This window comes from Penicillium roqueforti, assembly GCF_015533775.1.
Source record: "Penicillium roqueforti strain LCP96 04111 chromosome Unknown scaffold_05, whole genome shotgun sequence".
Taxonomy (NCBI): domain Eukaryota; kingdom Fungi; phylum Ascomycota; class Eurotiomycetes; order Eurotiales; family Aspergillaceae; genus Penicillium; species Penicillium roqueforti.
This window is the reverse complement of record NW_024067569.1, coordinates 640,625-659,925: the sequence shown is the minus strand read 5'-3', so window position 1 is coordinate 659,925 and position 19,301 is coordinate 640,625. Positions and strand designations below refer to the sequence as shown.

Genomic DNA, 19,301 nt, shown 5'->3' with positions numbered 1-19,301 from the left:
CGCCCTGCCTTTTTCTGATCATCCGATTTGCGTTTACCGGTATAAGTGCTATTGGCTCATTGAGAATCGATCGCCGGTTTTTGGGGGCATTTGTATGAGACTTCTTTGAAGATACCTTATAAATTTCGATCCGCCGGACTAGAAGTGAGCTTGCATCTGTACTTTGACGAATATGCCTTTGTACGCGTATAGATAAAGTATCTAGCTCAGCCAGATCATTAAGAAGCTTATCATTAAGCTTCTTCTTAACCCGTATGTATGTAGTATCCGGTAGCAAATTTTGATTGGTGCATAAAGAACGAGCTAGCTATATTGGAACTAGTGCATTACCTGGTCACATGACACATATCTAAGACCTTAGGATTTAATATTGCTTCGTTTCGCTCCATAATGCAAGCAAATGCAAATAATGAAATTACTTTCAAAGTCTAAAAGATTTTATTTAGTTATGTCAGTTCGACAGGAACATGTACAATTATTTATGCATCAAATATTTATGCACACCAGGGTTCCCCGGATATTTTACCCTAAAACAATATCACATGACCCTGAAAAGGTCGATACCACACAAGATCTCAACTTGTTGGATGAGATTCGAGATCAGTTTTGGCGTTTGAGTTAAAGTGTTACATATGTAAATATCGAAGGCTAGATCCATTATCAAACCACCAGGTTTCTGTCAGGTTACAATAATATCTCGAGAAATCTTCGTGCAACATATGGTGCAATGAATGGGTCGGTACGGAGTAGGGGGCAATTAAATAGCGGATCCTCTACGGAGTACTCCGTACTACATTTTGGGTTTTTTGGCCTCGCCTCTATTCACCCTATTTTGTACTCCGTACGGAGGATCCGCTTAGGTTCGTTCGGCATAGTGATGTCGTATGTTCGAGAATATATGGTATGGTTTGAGATGCGAGGGGAAAACCAGCAATGACACTTCCACTCGTCACTGTGTCGTATGGTCAACTTTTTCAGGGCCCATTGCCGGATCAACCGTGCGATAGGAGTCTTAAGAAATTATCGTATGGTCCACTGACAGCAGCGATATGCAAAGGCGAAGCGACTCCGCCGAGGGGTATCCTTAGACTAGCACCGACCGTTAACCACTATATCTTACAGCTGCATCCTCACAAATCAGACATTGCAACTTCTCATCCGCAATTGAGAACCAAATCTTCGCTAAGCCCGACCGAATCCCCGTCCTGGTCTATGGCATCTGACCCGACCAGGTTAAAGCCTACCTCACAAACTCTCACTTTCAGTCTCTACCCGTGGCGGAAAGACTAGCCATCGCCGAGGCCGTCTCTCTCTGGAAGGGACTAGAGTCCGGCGATTCATACATCCCCCCGCCCCCAAGCGTATCTCGAGTCCGATCCCTGGAATTCCCAAGCACCGCGATAGCCTCCTCTGTACCGTCGCGTCTACCGATGGTGTCGCCCGAAGCGGCCAGAAAGTTGCCGGTCTAACTAGCCACGGGATACGTACTAACATCGTCCGCGCGCAGCAAGACCGACTCCCGAATAAAATTCTCCAGGCATATATAGACGAGGGCATCCAGCGCTAGACAAGGAGACTGGCTTGAAGTGGCTGTATGACGGGCTAACTCAAAAGTCGAGTTTGTACAAGCCATTTCTACGAGACATTTCGATAATTAATGATTGACCAGTATGCTGTCCATGGACTGAGCGACCACCGCGAAAATTCATGGACCGCAGCTAATGGGATAAAATAGCTGCATGATATATGCCCCACACTAGAATCATTTCCTGGGGTTGTAGTTTACCCACGGCGAGAAACTCCCATGAGCCATCATCCCAGCAGAAACTATCTGAGCAACTAGTCTATAACTTATAGGAAATGAGATCGTCAACGTAACTCAACTGACCTAACAAGAAAACAAGAATTAGCACCAGCAAAGCAAAGACAACAAGCAAAGTGTAAGCAGATAGTTCACGGCTGGGTAAGGATAATTCTCTTACCTGGTCCAATTACGATTTGTTGACAAAGTCTAGTCTTCCATGAACATGTAAAGTCCAATCTGTTGGTTGATTGATGGGTAGCGCTATAATATAATTACCAACGACTGTGCTTCCTTATAAGTATGGCTGGACTCTTACTCAATCCTTTGGCATTATCTAAGTAGCTTTGCAGTTCAATGAGCCGTGAATCTAGCTCTGGTGTCCCTATGAAGATCGCTCCGCAACTTGGAAGTATGATGCTGCGAAGGTCCGTAGTAGGGGTTTCTTGTGCTGAGTCGGCATAAAGCAGGACCTAATTATGGTGAATGATAACTCTCTTATGTAGAATGGTGAAACTTACGCTGCTAACTATAGTTCCCCCGAGACTATGTGCAATAAATATAATCGGACAATTGGCTGTCCGCGTTGAACAAGACTTCATCGTCCTCACAGGAGAAGTCGTCACATATTTCGATCCAAGCGGAGCATAGTGATGATCAAGGCTGATATCATTGGTGCAACCTGGGTACTCTTATTAGTCTCCCACTCAATAATAGGGCTGCATGTCCGACCTCCTTTCCTCTCCTGCATTACGCATGCCTAATTCGGCAGAGGCGTTCGATAGCGCCAGACGAACCTAATATTAAACACTCCATAGTCACACTCTTAATGTTAATCGGCCTATGGACTGAAACAAGCTGCCTATGCCAAGACTTCCATTTCGTCCGGATCGCGGACGTCCGCGCCCACACACTGCCAAGCGCCAAGTTTCCATCATAATTCCCAGCATAAGAGCTAATGCAGGATTCAATGCCGATCCACGTCGGCCATCACATGGGAGAATCTCAATGTTAAGCTTGGAAACAGTTTATTATTAAACATTCCGATCAATAACGCCGATCATTCGTTGTCTTCCGTCTTGGGACGGGGTAAAATTCTATTCAGCTGTCCCCTCATTCTCTCCCCTTTCATTGCAAGGAATGCCCAATTACTATATCTATCCCTTGACAATTTTACCTTCATTCTCCCAATAATCTTATCTGCTTGCATGTTCATGGAATGACTGATATCGAACTCTCCCAGCGAGATGCCCTGGAGGACGAGTCCCCGCTCACCTCCAACGGTGAGGGGTCTTCTGCGCCCGTGAAGCCAGCGCAGGCTCCAAAGGCCGGCAGGAAGCTGCCAGGATGGCTGGATCACTTCAATGCCCGCGATATGAAGGTGCTGTTCCGTTGCACGTTGGCTGCATGGGTCGCGTCGCTTTTGATCGTGATCACTCCGTCCTTAAGCGTCATTGGTACTGCGACTTTCTTTGCAACGTGAGCGCATCTATATTTTACTCTCGGTATCAATTGCTAATCCTATCGCGATCAGTCTAGTACTCTTTATGGTGCCTCCGACCGGCATTGTTTTCATTTTCCTTTTAGGAACTCTGACCGTTATCATTGGTATGGCTTTGGGCTGGGCCTGGGGTGTCATCACTATGAAGGCTGCGATGGCAGCGAGACCAGCAGCCGAGACCCAGGCCAACCTTCAATCCCTAGGACAGGCCGCATACAGCCAGGCCAATTCCACCGGACAGGCCGTGGCAGAAGTCCAGAAGGAGCTTATCTATAACGGCTGGATGCTTGACGCTCGTGTAACAGTTGTCTACTATTGCCTAATCTGTCTGTTCATCTATTTAATCGTGAGAGACTTCTTGACCCGTGCATAATGATCGCGACACTGACCCTTTCGCGCAGTCCCGTCTTCGGGCTAAGAACCCCAAACTCATTCTGTTACAGATTCTCGGAATCATCATCATCGATGTTACTCTGACTATTGGCCCGATGCTTCCATATTTCAGCGGTACTGTCCCTAAGGTCTTGATCGAGCCTGCCGCTATTGGAATTGGGTTGGGCCTGGTCTCCCATTTTATCTTCTTCCCTCGATCTACCTCCCACGTCGTGCTTGATGGCATGGAGGGGCTGGTGCGGTTACTCAAAGGGCCTGTGGACGTCACGGAGAACACTCTTCTGAAAGGCCAAGTCTTGGATATGGCAGATCTTCAAAGAATCAAAGGGCAAACCATTGCTGCTTACAGGAATCTCAAGCCGGCCATGGCCTTTCTGCCGTTGGACTTCTCTGTCGGTTGGTGGGGTGCTGACGACATCAAAAGCATGAAGAAACCAATTCGCCAGGCTTTGGTGAGTAGTCTGTCTCTTCTTGAAGTTCACATCGCCCGCATCGGCGGAGAAGCCAAGTTCAAAAAGCTGCACCAGCTCACCGTGGATCGAGACTCCGACTCTGATTCCCAAGCGAATGGAAATGAGAAAAAACGCCCACGCGAGGTTGGCATGCGCCAAATGATGGAGGGTGTTAATTTGGTACAAGCAATGCGAAGCCCGGAACATGAATCTATGCTATCGGAAACTGTCGAGGTATTGCGCAAGTCCAGCAAGGATATCCTCCCGGCGTGTCAGGAAGCTGTTGAGATCATTGCAGAATCCATTAACACGGCCAACAAGCGTTGGTTCGGTCGCCCTTCCAAAGAACGTCTCAATCAGTTGCACGAGCGCAGTCAGACTGTACTTCAGAATCTTCAGGCCCTGCGCACATCGTTCGCGTCGGAAACCACCGACCGTCTGATTCAAACACATGCGGAGATTTTCGATGAAAAAGGCATGCTCAAGGCCCTTGACAAAACTTCAATGCCCAGAGTTAGGGGTATCATGATGGGGATGGTCTTCGAAGAGCAGGTGCTCGGCGTCGCTGACGGGTGGGAGCGGGTCCTGCGACAACTTGTCGTCCTCCTAAAGGAACGTCAGAAGATCCGTCTGTGGCTACCCAAGGGCTTGCGATACGCACTCAACTGGGTATGTCGTAAAAATGCCGTGGCGCCTATACCCGCGGCTGATGACCCAATCGTCGACCCCGATGTCGCAGAGACGCAGTCCAAAGCGGCACAGCTTCATCTTCGCATGAGCAGAGGGTATCGTGTCCACCGAGGTAGCAGCTTTGGGCGCGCTATCATCGGCACATATCATTGGTTTATCAACCCTGAAGGTCTTTATGCAATGCGCATGGTGGCTGTCACCATCGCGCTCGCTATCCCTGCTGCGATTCCCCACACTGCGGGTTTCTATTACCGTGAAAAAGGTATCTGGGCTCTCATCATGGGGCAGACCACACTGGTTATATACATGGCCGACTTCACCTTCTCCCTTATTTGTCGAGCCATTGGTACTGTTGTTGGTGGTGTCCTTGGCTTAGTTGTGTGGTACATCGGCTCAGGTCACGGCAAAGGTAACCCGTACGGTCTTGCTGCCATCATGGCTGTTGCGCTCACCATTCTCATGTGGGCACGTATATTCACGTCCCCTGCTTTCCTTCAAGCTACAATCATGGCTGGTGCGACCTACATTCTGGTTGTCGGTTACAGTTTCGAGGATACGTAAGTATATGGTACCACATTGGGGAAGCAACATGGCTGACAACTTCACAGGCACATCCCAACTTACGGCAATCCCGGATGGGGATATAGTGTTTTCTGGCGACGACTTGTGCTTGTTCTTATTGGCTCCGCAGCGGCACTAATCGTGCAGCTCTTCCCTCGTCCGCCATCTGCGTCGAGACACATCTGCAAGTCTCTTTCAAATGTCATCCGCTCACTGTCGGACCACTACGCGCTTCTCTTATCCTGCTGGGGACAAGGGCGCGAAGAGGGCCTGGCCGCAGAGAAGCTAGCTCTAAATCTTGCAGAGACTATCACCGCACTGGACGGTCCCATCGCCTTGCTGCGCTTTGAATTTTCGAGCTCGCCATTTGACAGCGATCGTCTCGGTCAGGTCAAAGCACTTTGTCAAGAACTCAACCAGAACATTGCTCGCCTACTTTACCTATCTGCTTCGCTGCCGGAGCACCTACAGACTCGCCTCGCTCGGCAAGTCGGTCTCCTTGATCATCACAATATCGGCGACATCATGGCTGTTCTCGGTGTGGTTGAACAATCACTCAAGACGGGTGACCCCCTACCCGAGATGCTGCCAACGCCACTGCTCAACCGTTGCCACGATTACTGGAAGTCGCACCAGACAGATATTATCCTGAGCAAGGAGTTGATCCGCGACGAGAACTACCGCCGATTCTGCGTTGCCATCAGCGCATACCTCAAGTTCCTGGCTGCCGTGGATGACCTAGTGCTCGTGATGAAGGGCACATTGGGTGAGTCGCACATCGTCAGCCGCGACCTGCTCCACGAACCGAATGTATAAGAGAGCAAATTTATATTGTAATTAGAGTGTTCTATCAGGATCGTTGACATATATAATTGTGCATATAGCGATGTGTCATAAAAATTGGATCCCCTCACGTTCCTCCGCACGGCCGGTTTTCTCCAATTTTTTCTTCTTCCCCTAATTCCCAACCCATTCTAGGGCCTTTGCTTTGGATGAACGTCATTCAATATTTTGTTTTTTTCCCTTTTGATCTCCTGTATGGACGATTACCAATAATTATAATATTCAATTCCATCTGCGGGTCTCGTCCATGGCCCCTCCACGTCTTGCCCGTCTTCCCCGGTGGATCAGCCACTGGCTTGGCTATCGCCCAGAGCCCGTGAAGCCACTCTCTAAATACGAAGTCGCTCTATGGTCGTTCATAATCTCATTCTGCGGTCTATCGGTCTTACAAGCAATTTTCAACTACTCCGACTACTTCAAAGAGCGCAATGTACCGGGTATAGTCGCATCCTATGTACGTGTCAATAGCCAAATCGCATTCCCAAATATCGACATTGACTCACATAAAACCAGGGTGCATCCGCCGTCCTCGTCTTCGGCGCAATTGAAAGCCCCCTAGCGCAACCGCGCGCTCTAGTCTTCGGCCACTTCTTCAGCGCCCTGACCGGCCTCTGCGTTACCAAGTTGTTTAGCCTCATGCCGGACAAAGCGCGGTTCGAGTCCCTGCGCTGGCTAGCCGCTTCGCTTTCAACGGCTATTGCTATTGTCGTCATGCAGTTGACGGGTACTACCCACCCGCCTGCTGGCGCGACTGCTCTGCTCCCAGCTACCAATGCGGAGATTTGGCGGCTTTCTTGGTACTACTTGCCTGTAGTCCTGTTGTCCTCGACTATGCTCTTGGTGTGCGCGTTGCTGTTGAATAATTTGCATCGCCGGTATCCGGCTTTCTGGATCGCGCCTACGCCGCCGAAGCCGGCTGCGCCTGTTGCTCCAGTGGCGCCGGCGCTGGCGCCTGTTGACGTTTCGTCGGAAGAGGAGAAGTCGGTGAAGAGTCCTGTATGATGCTTTAAAGAGCTTCTAATACACTCTGGTAATGGTTGCACGGCATATGCCGCTATCTGTTTCAAGGATGCGAGATATATATGATGTATATAAAAACTCGGTTGCACTACTAATATATCCGAGACTACGTAAGGAAAAGAAATTCAACATGACTCTTTCAGGGTCTAACATACCTATTAACTGTATTCACAATCTCCCAAGAGCTACTACGTAGCAAGCCCCTACCTAGGGCTCTTCAATGTTCACTCGGTTTACGACTCTCGTTAGGTCTGATTGCATTAGGGGAAGCAGCTTCGTCTCTCTGTCTTCTATGTTTGGGTGCATTTATCCAATTACTTGCGTATTGATTTAGGAAAAATTTTGAGAGGCTACTGTGTGGGACCAAGGGGGAGTTGACAAGGCTGTGCCAAGGGTTTAGCTCTTGAGGTCTCTTCCTTACTCTTTTCGTCTTACTTGATTAACACTACGTTTCTACAATTTGGACATAATCAAGGAACAGCTCATGGTTTTATTTGACTCAACTAGAAATTTAGGCACCGCAGAAAACAGAGAAACAAAGTTGCTACGAAGCAGAGAAGCAGGCAGGTATGGACACTGTCAAAACAAAACAGAAATCCCGCAGAAATAAGCTCCCAGGCTTAATCCTCCTCGCTGCTGGACGAAGTCGTGGACGAATAGTATTCCTCCTCAGGCAAATCTGGAAGGGGAGGAGAAGGGGTAGGTTCCTCGGTAGGCAGGTAGAAATCGCAGCACTGTCGGCATGGGCAGTCATGCACCTTGTAGTACAATCGGGCCCAAATCATTCGAAGATAGTTGCGTCTTTCGTCATCTTCTTCGAAAAGCTTGAGCTCCCATCGACGCTGCTCACGCTCAACCATCTTGGCACTCTCCACTGCTTCGGTGTCCTCATCGCTCAATCCATGCAGAGTGAGACTTCCAACTTGCATAGACAGCATGCCGAACAGCTTCATGAGCACCGGATCCTCGATGGTGGTCATTAGATCGGCGTTAGTAGAAAGAATAACCCGTACGCTGTCAGATATCTCTTCAATCAAGACCATGAGGTTATTGCACCTCTCTTCGAAGCAATTGCCCTCCTTCTCGGAGCCTTCCCGAATCAATGTCCACATAGACAATGTGTAGAAGATTTTGCGGAGGTAGGTTTGGATTTGAGGGACCCATCTGCCTCCTGTCTGTCCCTCGGAAAGTTTGTTGAGCTCCACGACGAAGCCATCGCGGTTTTCCTGGAAGTTCTCAATGGCGGCAGCTTTGACGTCGGCCTGCATCATGATGATAACAGTTAGAGATGAGGATGATGTAAGCTGGAGATGATAGTTATTGAAGATGATGGTAGTGAAGATGCATACCTCGAGTCGTGGGGGAATTCCTTTTATACTCGAGCAATAGATCTTGTCTGGCATAGCAGATTTATCGGAGTACAAAGAGACAATGGGCCAAGACATGACAATAGATCTATAGAGACCCTCAGCCAAAGGAATAAAGCCTTTGGCTTCGAGATATGAGTCTCATTCAAAGCAGGATGTGTCATTCTTTTCCTTTATAAGCGCGAAGAATAGACTTGAATATATGAGCCCTATACAAACCAGAAGGGGAACTCAATCATGACAGAATTGCGGTCGACGAATCTATCAAATAGAAAAAGGGGGAACTTATATTAGAGACCGCTGACTGTGCATGATACTCTTAGCTTTAGAGATATATAGCTGAAGATAGGAAAGGTCTTAGGCAATCAATGAATGTAAAAGTTGTGCTATATTCAAGGTATTTATAGGGTTGTAAGGTTGTATGTGATCAAAGGAGTTTGTGTGCGCCCGTACTCTTTCTCCCCCTTCTTTGTGCACCACTCAAAATAGCAATCAAAGTTGTTTTGCAGACAAACTAATATCAAACTCTCAAAGGTCCAGATATCCTGACAAAGGGCAGTCAAGTCGGGTCTTTGGGGACGTTTCAACAAGAACGTGATTGTTCGGCGCATAACAAGTTCAGATTTCTATGCAAAAGAAGGCTGGAGTTTTCCACAAGCTCGGTCGGCTAATCTCTCTTTCATGAGCACTTCATAGACATGCGATGCCCACGCACAGCAAACCTTGCGCGTATCCTTCGGGTCGATGATTTCCTCTATTCCAAATGCGTTCGCTGTTCGCACCGGGTTCATCAGCCGCAAATACTCTTCTTCCAACTCTTGATACCGTTCTTCCTTCTTTCCAACCTTCTCGGCTTCACGCAGCTCATGCCGATGGCCAACTTCAATTCCGCCGTCCAGGGGCAGCGAGCCCCACTGTCCAGACGGCCAAGCAACCTGCATAACCGGATCACGACAACCCAACATAATACCGCCCGCTACGCCAAACACACGCCGCGTTACCACGTTGAATACCGGCACGGTGGTACTAAAGTAAGCCTTGGCGAGCTCGACGCCCCAACGCATCGTGGCTGTGCGCTCGGCAACCGTTCCAATAGCATAGCCCGCTTCAAGAAAACGCGTCAGCTTGTTTCAAAGGATGTAGGATGGAACAAATCACTTACGGATGTCCAAAAACTGCAGAATAGGCAGATTCATCACATCACACAACTTCAGCAGCCGCGTTAACTTCTGGCTACCAGCGGCATCCAGTGCGCCTCCGTTCACTTCACAGTTGACGGAGATAACCCCAATAGGACGACCACCTAGGCGCGCAAGTCCACCAATTGCAGTACGCCCCCATAATGCGCCAATCTCAAACCAGGAGTCTTTATCAACTACAGAGGTGATGATCGAACGAGCATTATACATGCGTGCTTGTCTTCGAGGGATGATACTCCGCAGTGCAACATCTTCGCGCTCCTCCAAGTCAGTGCAGGGAATAGTTGGTGGTGCATCGCTCCCACTGTTGGGGAGATAGCTCAGAACGACCCGCAGCTGCTCATAGCACTCTGCCTCATTGGCGGCAAGGTTATCGATCGTGCCGTTCGTACAATGAACCATAGGCCCGCCCAGGTCTTGGAACTCGAGACCTTCTTCGAATGTGGCACCTTCAACAACCTTCGGGCCTGCATTGAACAATGCTCCGATGTCGGCTGCCATCACTGAAAAGTGGCAGGATACCACTCTTGCAGCGCCAAGCCCAATCTACAATAAAAGTTAGTTCAGCTCATATCAACAAATGTCAAATGGTATGTCAGATAAAGCAAAAGAGAATATCACGAAACTCACCGCAGGTCCAACAACAGCCCCCAAATTCGGAATCCCCATATTCAACTGCTTAATAACATACGGAAAAGACGCAACATGAGGGAGATAACTCCACCCTTCCTTCTGAATAATCGTCACGCTCCCACCGCCAGAACTCCCATCAACAAGCTTAACAACCGGCATACGCAGCGCAATAGCAAGCTTCTCTACATAAACCGTCTTTCCGGTACTCGCGCCGTCCGCATGTCCAGACCGGATACTGAAATCATCAGCCGTGAGGAGGACCTTCCTGCCGCGAAGCAGTCCAGCCCCTTGGATGTTATTACTAGGCACGAAGGAGACAGGCTTCTCGCGCATCGGCGCGGTCTTTTGCCACGTCACCGTGCCGGAAACGGACCCGATTTCTTGGAAGGTGTTTGGGTCAAGGAGTTGCTCGATGCGCTCGCGCACCCATAGCTTGCCTGCTTGCTTTTGGCGCACGTAGCCTCGGTTGGTGGGGTCTGGCTTTGCGGCTATTGCGCGGAGGGCTGCGAGTTGACCTAGGACATCTGAGTGGTCTGCTGGGAGGTGGGTTTCTGTGGACTTTGGTTTTGGCTTGGACTTTCTTGGTTGTTCTGGTGGGGATATATGGGATGAGACCTGTTGTAGGCGGTCCGTGGCTTGGTCTTTGCCAGTTCTCGTTGATGGGCTGTCGTTGTCTTTTGTCATAGTGTGTCGATTGATACAGGATGTTGTTTTTATTATTATTTTTGTGTAGAATCGGATACATCTCTTGTTTAAGGATTTGGTCTACTGAGGGGCTAGGCAGACCTTCCGAGGGCCGAGGTCACCCACGAGAGCTATAATATCTTCTCGAAGGAAGTACCTGGTAATGAGATATTTTAAGATACTTCGATTGATCTATTTGACCTATTTGAAACATATTATAACTGATTTCGTTATTTGATTTACTTGGGAGGGACTTTTGCATACAATTACCCCGGATTTCCCCTTCCACCCCGATGTCATCCCCGCACTCACGGCCCATCAAGAGATTGTTGGTCGCCAACAGGTATGAACTTCTAAAAAAAGTTAATGTTATATTATACTCATGTAATATATAATAGAGGAGAGATCGCCGTTCGTATTCTCCATGCAGCACGAGAGTTACCCTCGTCAGTCGAGACATTCGCTCTCTACACATCAGACGACCGACCGCATTGCGATCTAGGACGACCACAGCATGCAATTGAAATCCCATCAGCATCATCATATCTCGACATTTCATTATTGGTCGACCTGGTCCAAAAAAACTCTATTGATGCCGTGCATCCCGGGTATGGATTCCTCAGCGAGAGCGCCGAATTCGCGCATCGCATGTGGCACGAAGCCGGGGCTCTCGTCATAGGACCTGGATGGGAAAACCTCGCCCGGACGGGTGATAAGCTGCAGGCAAAACAGCTAGCACAGCAATGCGGTGTCCCTGTATTAGAAGCCATGAGTCAACCTACCACCAACGTGGACGAAGCACGTGCGTTTGCTACGCAGGTTGGTTTCCCGGTTATGATCAAGGCTGTTGATGGAGGAGGCGGCCGCGGGATTCGGCTCGTTCGCGAGGAGCATGAGCTGGATAATAGTATTCAGAGAGCGATTGGCGAGTCGCCGTCTCGGACTGTCTTTGTTGAGAAAGCTGCTGTGGACGGGTTTCATCATATTGAAATTCAGATTATTGGTGATGGGACAGGCCAGGTGCGACATTTGTGGGAAAGAGATTGCAGTGCTCAGCGGCGGTTTCAGAAGGTGGTTGAATGCGCCCCGGCTTTGATGCGGGATAGAGCTTTGGTCGGTCGAGTGATCGAGTCTGCGCTCAGGATGGCAAGTGAAATCCGCTATCAATCATTAGGAACCTTTGAGTTCCTGGTCAGTGAACAACGCGGGGAATTCTACTTTTTGGAGGTGAACCCGCGTCTGCAAGTCGAGCACACCATTACGGAATCTATCAGTGGGATAGACCTGGTGCAGACGCAGCTTCTTCTCGCCCAGGGATACACTTTACGTGATCTGGGCCTCGGCGCTGAAATTGACCCAAGTCATCTTCCGCCAAATGCCTTTTCAATCCAACTTAGACTGTGTGCTGAAGACCCGAGCAACGGGTTTTCTCTGAGCATTGGCAAAGTGACTAGGTTTACCGTGCCTAGTGGCAATGGAATCCGGGTAGATACACATGTCAATGTCTCTGGGCCCGCACTAGTTGTGGGATCCAACTTCGACAATCTGTTAGCCAAGATAATCGTGACTGCGCCCACCTGGGAAGCGTCCGTTAGAAAAGCCCAGCGAGTCTTGGCTGATTCAAGGGTTGACGGTCTGAAGACTAATATCAGCCTTCTACGAGGGATCGTGGCCCATTCCGATTTCATGGCCGGCAAAGTCGACACGCAATGGCTTGGACTCAACATCGACGCAGTACTCCAGCAAGGGGAGATGATATCGAAGACTATTCAGGGACTAGATGGTTCAGCCGGCCCTTCACAGCAAGTCAGCCAGAATGGACTACCAGTATCTAATCTTTTGTTCCGAAAAGGAGATGCATGGTCAATCACGTTGGAACCTCTGTCGAAGGATTCCCAATCAGACAAAGTTTCCCACCATCTGCGCCTGTCCCGGGTACTACGCAATGAGTTCCCGACTGCATTGGCTGCCGAAATTGAATATACGACTCCAACTTCGGAGGGCGCAATCCCCTATCGGATGCAGCTCGAAACAACCACGACTGCTGCGTCAGCATTGGTGTCCTCGTCTCATCGGCGAGGTGATCCAAAGAATCCCCATCATATTATACTTCCTCTGTCAGGCAAATTGATTGAGATCCTGGTGTCGGATGGACAGGATGTGGTTGAAAACCAGGTCCTAGCTTTCGTCAAGCAGATGAAGATGGAGCTCGAAGTACGAAGCCCTCGAAGTGGTCGGGTCAAATGGGTTCATGAGATGGAAGACGAAGAGGAGGATGTTGCCGAGGGCATGCTTTTGGTCGAGTTGGAGCCGAACAATGGCAAAGTGGAAGTCCGGGGCAAGTTGTGATTGTAGGATATAGGATAGCATCTACTGAGTCCCTATACAGATCAAATTCGCGAGTCCTGGATATAACCAACGAATCAGCTTGCAGATCCACTTGGTTCCTCAGCATCATTGGTCTAGTGGTAGAATTCGTCGTTGCCATCGACGAGGCCCGTGTTCGATTCACGGATGATGCACAAGAATTTCTTTTTGCTTTTTGGCTCTGGAATCGGTTACTGAACTCAATAAAGTATGATCGCTTTTTGGACGATGATAAGATGAGTTTGGTATTTACTTTTTGCAAATCAAGGCAGGCGGTCAATATGAGCGGTCACTTCCCCAGGTGACGTCACCGCCTCGGTCTTCCCATCCTCTTCCTCTTCCTCTTGTCTCTGGCTTGACCCAGGGTGTTTTTCAGTATGGATGATCTTAATCTCTATGTGCTGACATTTAACTGTGCAAGAAACATTGTCGATGTCGACGTGTTCGCGGACCACTTTTTCGACGCACTCCCCGCGTCTGGTGCGGGGAGCTCCGCACCCGACCTGATTTTCCTCTCGCTACAAGAGATCGCACCCATTGCCTACTCGTTTCTCGGAGGATCCTACCTTTCACCCTACTTCGATGGATTCCGCCGTGCCGTCCAGAAAGCCTCGGCACAAAAATGGAGCCACCACTATGTGAACTTCCTTACGGAAAATACGGGAATGACAGGCCTGATGCTTTTCGCGCGCGAGGACACCCTGGCCAAGATCGCCTGGAGTGACACCGCCCACGTCGGCTTCGGGGTTCAGGAAATGGGAAACAAGGGTGCTGTTGGGGCACGCCTGGGATATGTTGTCGAAGGACTCCCATCCAAGACCGTGGACCTCACTTTCGTGGCAGCCCATCTCGCCCCCATGGAGGACTTATATGAGCAAAGGAACATGGATTGGAAAAGCATAGTTGAGCGCCTTGTGTTCACGCACGACACCAAGAGACCGGCAGAGGGTTCAACTGCGAATGAAAATACCGGCCTTCTCGACGACGCTGCAACGGCCCACGCGGAGGGCAGTCGCAGGGATCTCTTCGCGCCCAACGCCTACCTATTCCTTGCCGGAGATCTCAACTACCGCACGTCGAATGTCGGACCCTCAATTCGAGAGATCGAACATTTCCCTCGGCGCAATGTCGACATTGATAACCCGTCGCACTATTCGCACCTTCTGAAGAACGACCAGCTCGTGCGCGAGATGAGCTACGGCAGGACCTTCCACAGCCTGTCCGAAGCGCCTATCCACTTCCCTCCCACGTACAAATACTCGGACGCCGCGCGCGAAGCTGTCCGCCGGGGCTTGGACACCGACGAGCTTGAATGGAACTGGTCGACTCACCGCTGGCCTAGCTGGTGCGATCGAGTCCTTTACCTTGATAAGCCCTCGTGGGTTGGTGAGGCCGGAAAGGTCAAACCGCTCGCTTACAACGCACTGCCTCTCTTCGCACAGTCGGATCATCGTCCCGTGGCGCTCGTTGTATCGGTGCCGCTACTGCCCTCTAACGAATCCTCGGACACCGAGAACATCCGAGCTGTGGCTCCATTCTCTATTGATCCGAGTTGGAAATCCAAGCGAGACGCGGCGCGACGAAAGGAGATTGCGGTGGGTGCAGTTGCGTATCTGGGACTAACCAGGGAAGGAAATGGGCTGCTGCTCGCGTCGTTGCTCGGTGTCATCGGAGCGTGGTTCATCCTTCGATCTATGCTGGAGGTTTGAGTGACGGTATGGTGAACGGCGCTTTCTCGGGACTCTATTTTTCCTTTCTTTTTTTCCCCTCTCTTAGGTATTTTCATACGAATATCATGCAATGCTGCCCATCGCCCGAACCGGCGCTGGATGAAAAGCCATGTCCCTTTCGCTCCGCATAGTCTCCATAGTTCCAAGGTTTGTAATCCGGGTGTATTCCGAGGTCGTCAGCAGCCTCAATTGGATGTCTCGTGACGGGAAAAACACCCCGCATTCCTCGAATCGATCCCATCAAGTCCGTCAGATAAACTCAAGGGCCCAGCTCACCGGCCGCAGTCCCAATTATGTACCATCAGACAAGGCGGCCCGTCGGTGATTTCTTAGCAACAACCTAAACTAGGAAATTACTCTTTTGGGCCCAAGTCACATGAACCGAGCCGACCCGAAACGGTCGGGATGCGTTCTGCAAGTGTGAAAGATGGCGCTAAGGACTGAGGGGCACCGTGGCTTGGATTCTAGACAAGCGGATGAGGTCATGTTGGGGTTGGTATACTCCGATTATCGCTCGTCCATTTCTTGCTTATGCGCGAGGTTCCCATGATTTGGATGGGCTGGGATTGTACCCTGCAGGTACTGCATAGCCTCTCTCTTCGATGTCTCTGGGGTCTTTGTCTCCCTCTCTCGGATACTGCCGTGGCTGTCATTAGTAAGGTTTCCACTCTTGACCTAACTCTGTAGGCACTTGGGCACCTCCGTCTTCCACATTGTCACACCGGGGACTTCTTTTTTCTTTTCTTTGGGCTGTGTGGTCTAGATGCGGAGGGAGTCGTCTACTGCTTTTACTCCAAATGTTGCCATGTATGTTCCTCAATTGCGGACCATTATTCTTTGACGGTCCGCGACATCCGGGCTGCAGTTGTCCTGAAAATACTACTGGCTGTTATGTACCGGGCTCTTCTATACATCCCACGTCGTAAACCGGTAGTAGTAACCCCGACCATTAAGAAACGTGCGATAACGCATGGAACAGGCCACATGATCGGGTCAAGTGACCCAGTGAGCTTAATTTCCTGCTTCTCCAACCCCAAGGCTTTCACCGCGTGTACAACTTACGAAAGCCCTTCAGGCATGAGAGGCGGTGTGTCCACAACGTGTATAGAGATCAAGACCCCCGGACTTCTGGAATGCACCGCACTGGATGTGATAGCAAGCCCTGCATTTGGGGCGGAAATCATCTCATTTTCTTACATTGGAGTGTGTCTCTGGGCACAAAAAAAAAAAAAAGAAAAGAAAAGAAAAAGATGGGAAGAAAAAGACGGAAAGAAAATCCCCGCCCGGACTCCACAGCCTCCACAGGGATGAAAGGGAGAAACCATACAAATATACTCCGTCCGACCCAAGTCAAAGGGCTATTGAATTGGATTGTTATAGTGAGATTCAAAGACTGGAATGTCGGCCGGTCATTGGCGTGTACTGAAATATGAGATAACGATCATCCTTAGAGTACCTCCCGTACTCCGTAGTTGAATAGGGGTTGGATATACTCCAGTGCCAATAAACGCAAACAGAAATTGGGCAGCAAAAAAAAAAAAAAAAACATGTCATTGACAGGGCAGATCAGGAGAAAGTGGACAGCACAGAAGGATCGGAATGTTCCATGCAAACTTACAAACAGGCCTGAAGGGGATAACCGACCAAATCCCCTGAGTTCGGTGGAGATTTTCTTTTCCAGAACAAAACCAGAACGACGGCGGAGTCCATAGGGAGAGGGCCCAAGAGCCTAAGACCCAGCATTGGGAATCGGAGGGGGCATCAATTTGAAACGGCGTCTATACTGAAGACACAACTAGAAGCAATCAAAAGAAAGTCAAAACGTAATCTCCCAGTACAACATACAACATATATACCTCGACGGAGTACGTACGTCGATACATATTAAGTTCCTTCATCTGTTCTGAAGCTTAAAGGTTTGTTTGCATTAGGCTGTTGTTTCAAAAATCTGCCCTGTCAGGTGCTCCACCTGTCCCTGCAATATACATATGAGACTGCGAGTCATCCCGCGATTTTCTGATGCATCGTATCGTCATTTTGTTTTTCGATGTATGGTGGATCCTTCATTGGCCCCCTTCATGCACCGAAGACCAGCATTGAGCCGATCAACCCGCATGCTCAGATCAAGGGATCAGGATCGACCGATCTCTGCATTTTAGAATCTATTAAATATGTAGCAGGTGGGATAGGCCTCTCACACGCCGGCCCTGCGGAATGGCAGGGGATCGAATGCCACCTAGGGCTTGGTAATCAAAGACGGAGATGGGTTAGAGAGAGATTAACGGAATAATATAAAAGGGAATAATATAAAACAGTCAATACACGACGTACAAATAATAAAAGACAATATTTAGAAAGAAATAATAAAATAAAAACATAAAAAATAAAAAACCCAACCCCAGTAAACGAAAATGGGAACCCTAAAAATTCTAATCCTTCCTTATTTAACTGCCTGGAACTTGGATTTGTTGCATTGTTTTACTTCTAAGCCATCTTTTTGAGCCTCTAATATAAAGTCATCTTCTCGATCCTCTCTGTCTTCAAATCTGGTCTTCTCCTCTGATTGTGGCTGAATCTCTATCCAACGCAACCTTGAACCGCCGACGTCATCGTGTTGTACTACACATTCTAGGCCTTGGTCCTTATTCTCCGTTACATTTAATCAGTGACCAAGACACTTTTTCTCTTCTGCCCAAACTCTCGAAGCATCCAACTCAACGTCCTTGGTCGATCCCACATTCGATCCCAACAACCCCGGTCCAATATCATCAACCATGTACTCTTGCGCAAACTATCCCCGCGGGTGCCGAGGCCGTGTCAACCGACAAGGAGCAAAGTGCTCTGACTGCGTGGTATGTGCCAAATGATATCTGTGTCTGGTCTATGCAAAGATCAACGAAAGACAAAGGAAAACAATCCAAACTAACCCTATACCAGTCTCTAAACTTGCGCCGTCCAGCTTCGCCGTTCGCCCAACCACGCGAGTACAAGCGCGCACTTCCCTCGGAACTCTTTGGCGAGCTCTCTAAACTCTCCGAGCCCAAGCTGCAATGAATGCGAAGCTCATACATCCGGGACGGTCCGAAGAACGCCTCAGCTTCTAGCTAGGTTGCATATCCTGCCGGCTGGGATGCACCGCGCATGTTCGACGGCCGCTTCCTTTGTTCTTTCTTATTTGCTCTCCACGTCTCTCATCTGCATCGCCGGGAGTTTCTTTGTTATATTCGGCCGTCTGCCTCTACTTTGATGCCTAATTGCCCGGTTTTCTCTTTGATCTCGTCTGGACTCTCCCCACATTGGCTGGGCTAATGAGTGAGCTCTCACGAATATCTCCTGGAAACTGGAGAACCGGGCGTGGACTTCGCGAAGATTTCCACTTTCACTCGCTTGGGTTTGTTTCGAGGACAAAGAACGGCCCACTTTTCTTTTTTTTTTTTTTTTGCATGGAGGATAGATCGCTTCATTTTGTTTTTGCATGGATACCTACGGATATGGATCTGCCACTGGAGGGCAGTGGCGCTGATGGATTGGGTTCTTTCAACTCTCCGGTTGATCGTTGATCGCTCCCTTCTTTTCCTTGCGCATACGTGTGCTTTCTGCTTTTTATGCCCGATTTTTTATGTTCTTTTAACTGATGTTGACTCTTTTCTTTGTAAACGGTGATGCCATACCCCTCTGTTTTACTGCTTTCATATGACCATTCCCCTAGTGCTATATACCTATTTACAGCATTCATACTATTATGTCTTGACATCTATCTCTTCTCGAATATCTCTCTAAACAAATGTACATTGTAGACTCGGGCCTGACCGCAAGATTACTAGTCTGTCAACCCAACACTTGACACCCAATCCTGACAACGTATCAGGTCTACATGTACATTACCCTGAGCCGCAGTTCCGGGGCTATCAAGTTCTGGGCCCAAACCCAAGCCTCTCTCTCTAACCTGTCGCGGGGACCCGACATCCGGATGATCCTCTTCCCTGACATTTCTCAGCCGCAACGAATCCTCCGTCTCACATAGAAAACCAACATAGCCCAAAAGAAAATCCATCCAAGT

The 19,301-nt window shown here is 49.2% G+C and overlaps 7 protein-coding genes across 7 annotated transcripts; 4 read left to right on the top strand and 3 right to left on the bottom strand.

The window, feature by feature from the left end:
• Positions 1 to 1,869: 1,869 nt before the first annotated feature.
• LCP9604111_3428 (uncharacterized protein) lies at positions 1,870 to 2,403 on the bottom strand (the record flags this gene model as incomplete). The annotated part of the gene is made up of 5 exons (XM_039071015.1): positions 1,870 to 1,888; positions 1,983 to 2,011; positions 2,081 to 2,091; positions 2,208 to 2,274; positions 2,323 to 2,403. 5 exons carry the CDS (start codon positions 2,401 to 2,403, stop codon positions 1,870 to 1,872), a joined length of 207 nt encoding a protein of 68 aa, XP_038930695.1.
• Positions 2,404 to 3,020: 617 nt separating this feature from the next.
• On the top strand, positions 3,021 to 6,214 carry LCP9604111_3427 (uncharacterized protein; the record flags this gene model as incomplete). The annotated part of the gene is made up of 4 exons (XM_039071014.1): positions 3,021 to 3,280; positions 3,336 to 3,648; positions 3,704 to 5,394; positions 5,446 to 6,214. The coding sequence occupies 4 exons, from the start codon at positions 3,021 to 3,023 to the stop codon at positions 6,212 to 6,214; spliced, it is 3,033 nt and encodes a 1,010-aa protein (XP_038930694.1).
• Positions 6,215 to 6,488: 274 nt separating this feature from the next.
• On the top strand, positions 6,489 to 7,243 carry LCP9604111_3426 (HPP family protein; the record flags this gene model as incomplete). The annotated part of the gene is made up of 2 exons (XM_039071013.1): positions 6,489 to 6,695; positions 6,755 to 7,243. The coding sequence occupies 2 exons, from the start codon at positions 6,489 to 6,491 to the stop codon at positions 7,241 to 7,243; spliced, it is 696 nt and encodes a 231-aa protein (XP_038930693.1).
• A 638-nt stretch (positions 7,244 to 7,881) lies between these two features.
• Positions 7,882 to 8,532, bottom strand: LCP9604111_3425 (uncharacterized protein; the record flags this gene model as incomplete). Its single annotated transcript, XM_039071012.1, has 1 exon — positions 7,882 to 8,532. One exon carries the CDS (start codon positions 8,530 to 8,532, stop codon positions 7,882 to 7,884), a length of 651 nt encoding a protein of 216 aa, XP_038930692.1.
• A 722-nt stretch (positions 8,533 to 9,254) lies between these two features.
• LCP9604111_3424 (uncharacterized protein) lies at positions 9,255 to 11,144 on the bottom strand (the record flags this gene model as incomplete). Its single annotated transcript, XM_039071011.1, has 3 exons — positions 9,255 to 9,733; positions 9,791 to 10,373; positions 10,458 to 11,144. 3 exons carry the CDS (start codon positions 11,142 to 11,144, stop codon positions 9,255 to 9,257), a joined length of 1,749 nt encoding a protein of 582 aa, XP_038930691.1.
• A 293-nt stretch (positions 11,145 to 11,437) lies between these two features.
• LCP9604111_3423 (putative pyruvate carboxylase) lies at positions 11,438 to 13,493 on the top strand (the record flags this gene model as incomplete). The annotated part of the gene is made up of 2 exons (XM_039071010.1): positions 11,438 to 11,487; positions 11,543 to 13,493. 2 exons carry the CDS (start codon positions 11,438 to 11,440, stop codon positions 13,491 to 13,493), a joined length of 2,001 nt encoding a protein of 666 aa, XP_038930690.1.
• A 395-nt stretch (positions 13,494 to 13,888) lies between these two features.
• Positions 13,889 to 15,220, top strand: LCP9604111_3422 (putative inositol 5-phosphatase; the record flags this gene model as incomplete). Its single annotated transcript, XM_039071009.1, has 1 exon — positions 13,889 to 15,220. The coding sequence occupies one exon, from the start codon at positions 13,889 to 13,891 to the stop codon at positions 15,218 to 15,220; it is 1,332 nt and encodes a 443-aa protein (XP_038930689.1).
• Between the last annotated feature and the right edge of the window lie 4,081 nt (positions 15,221 to 19,301).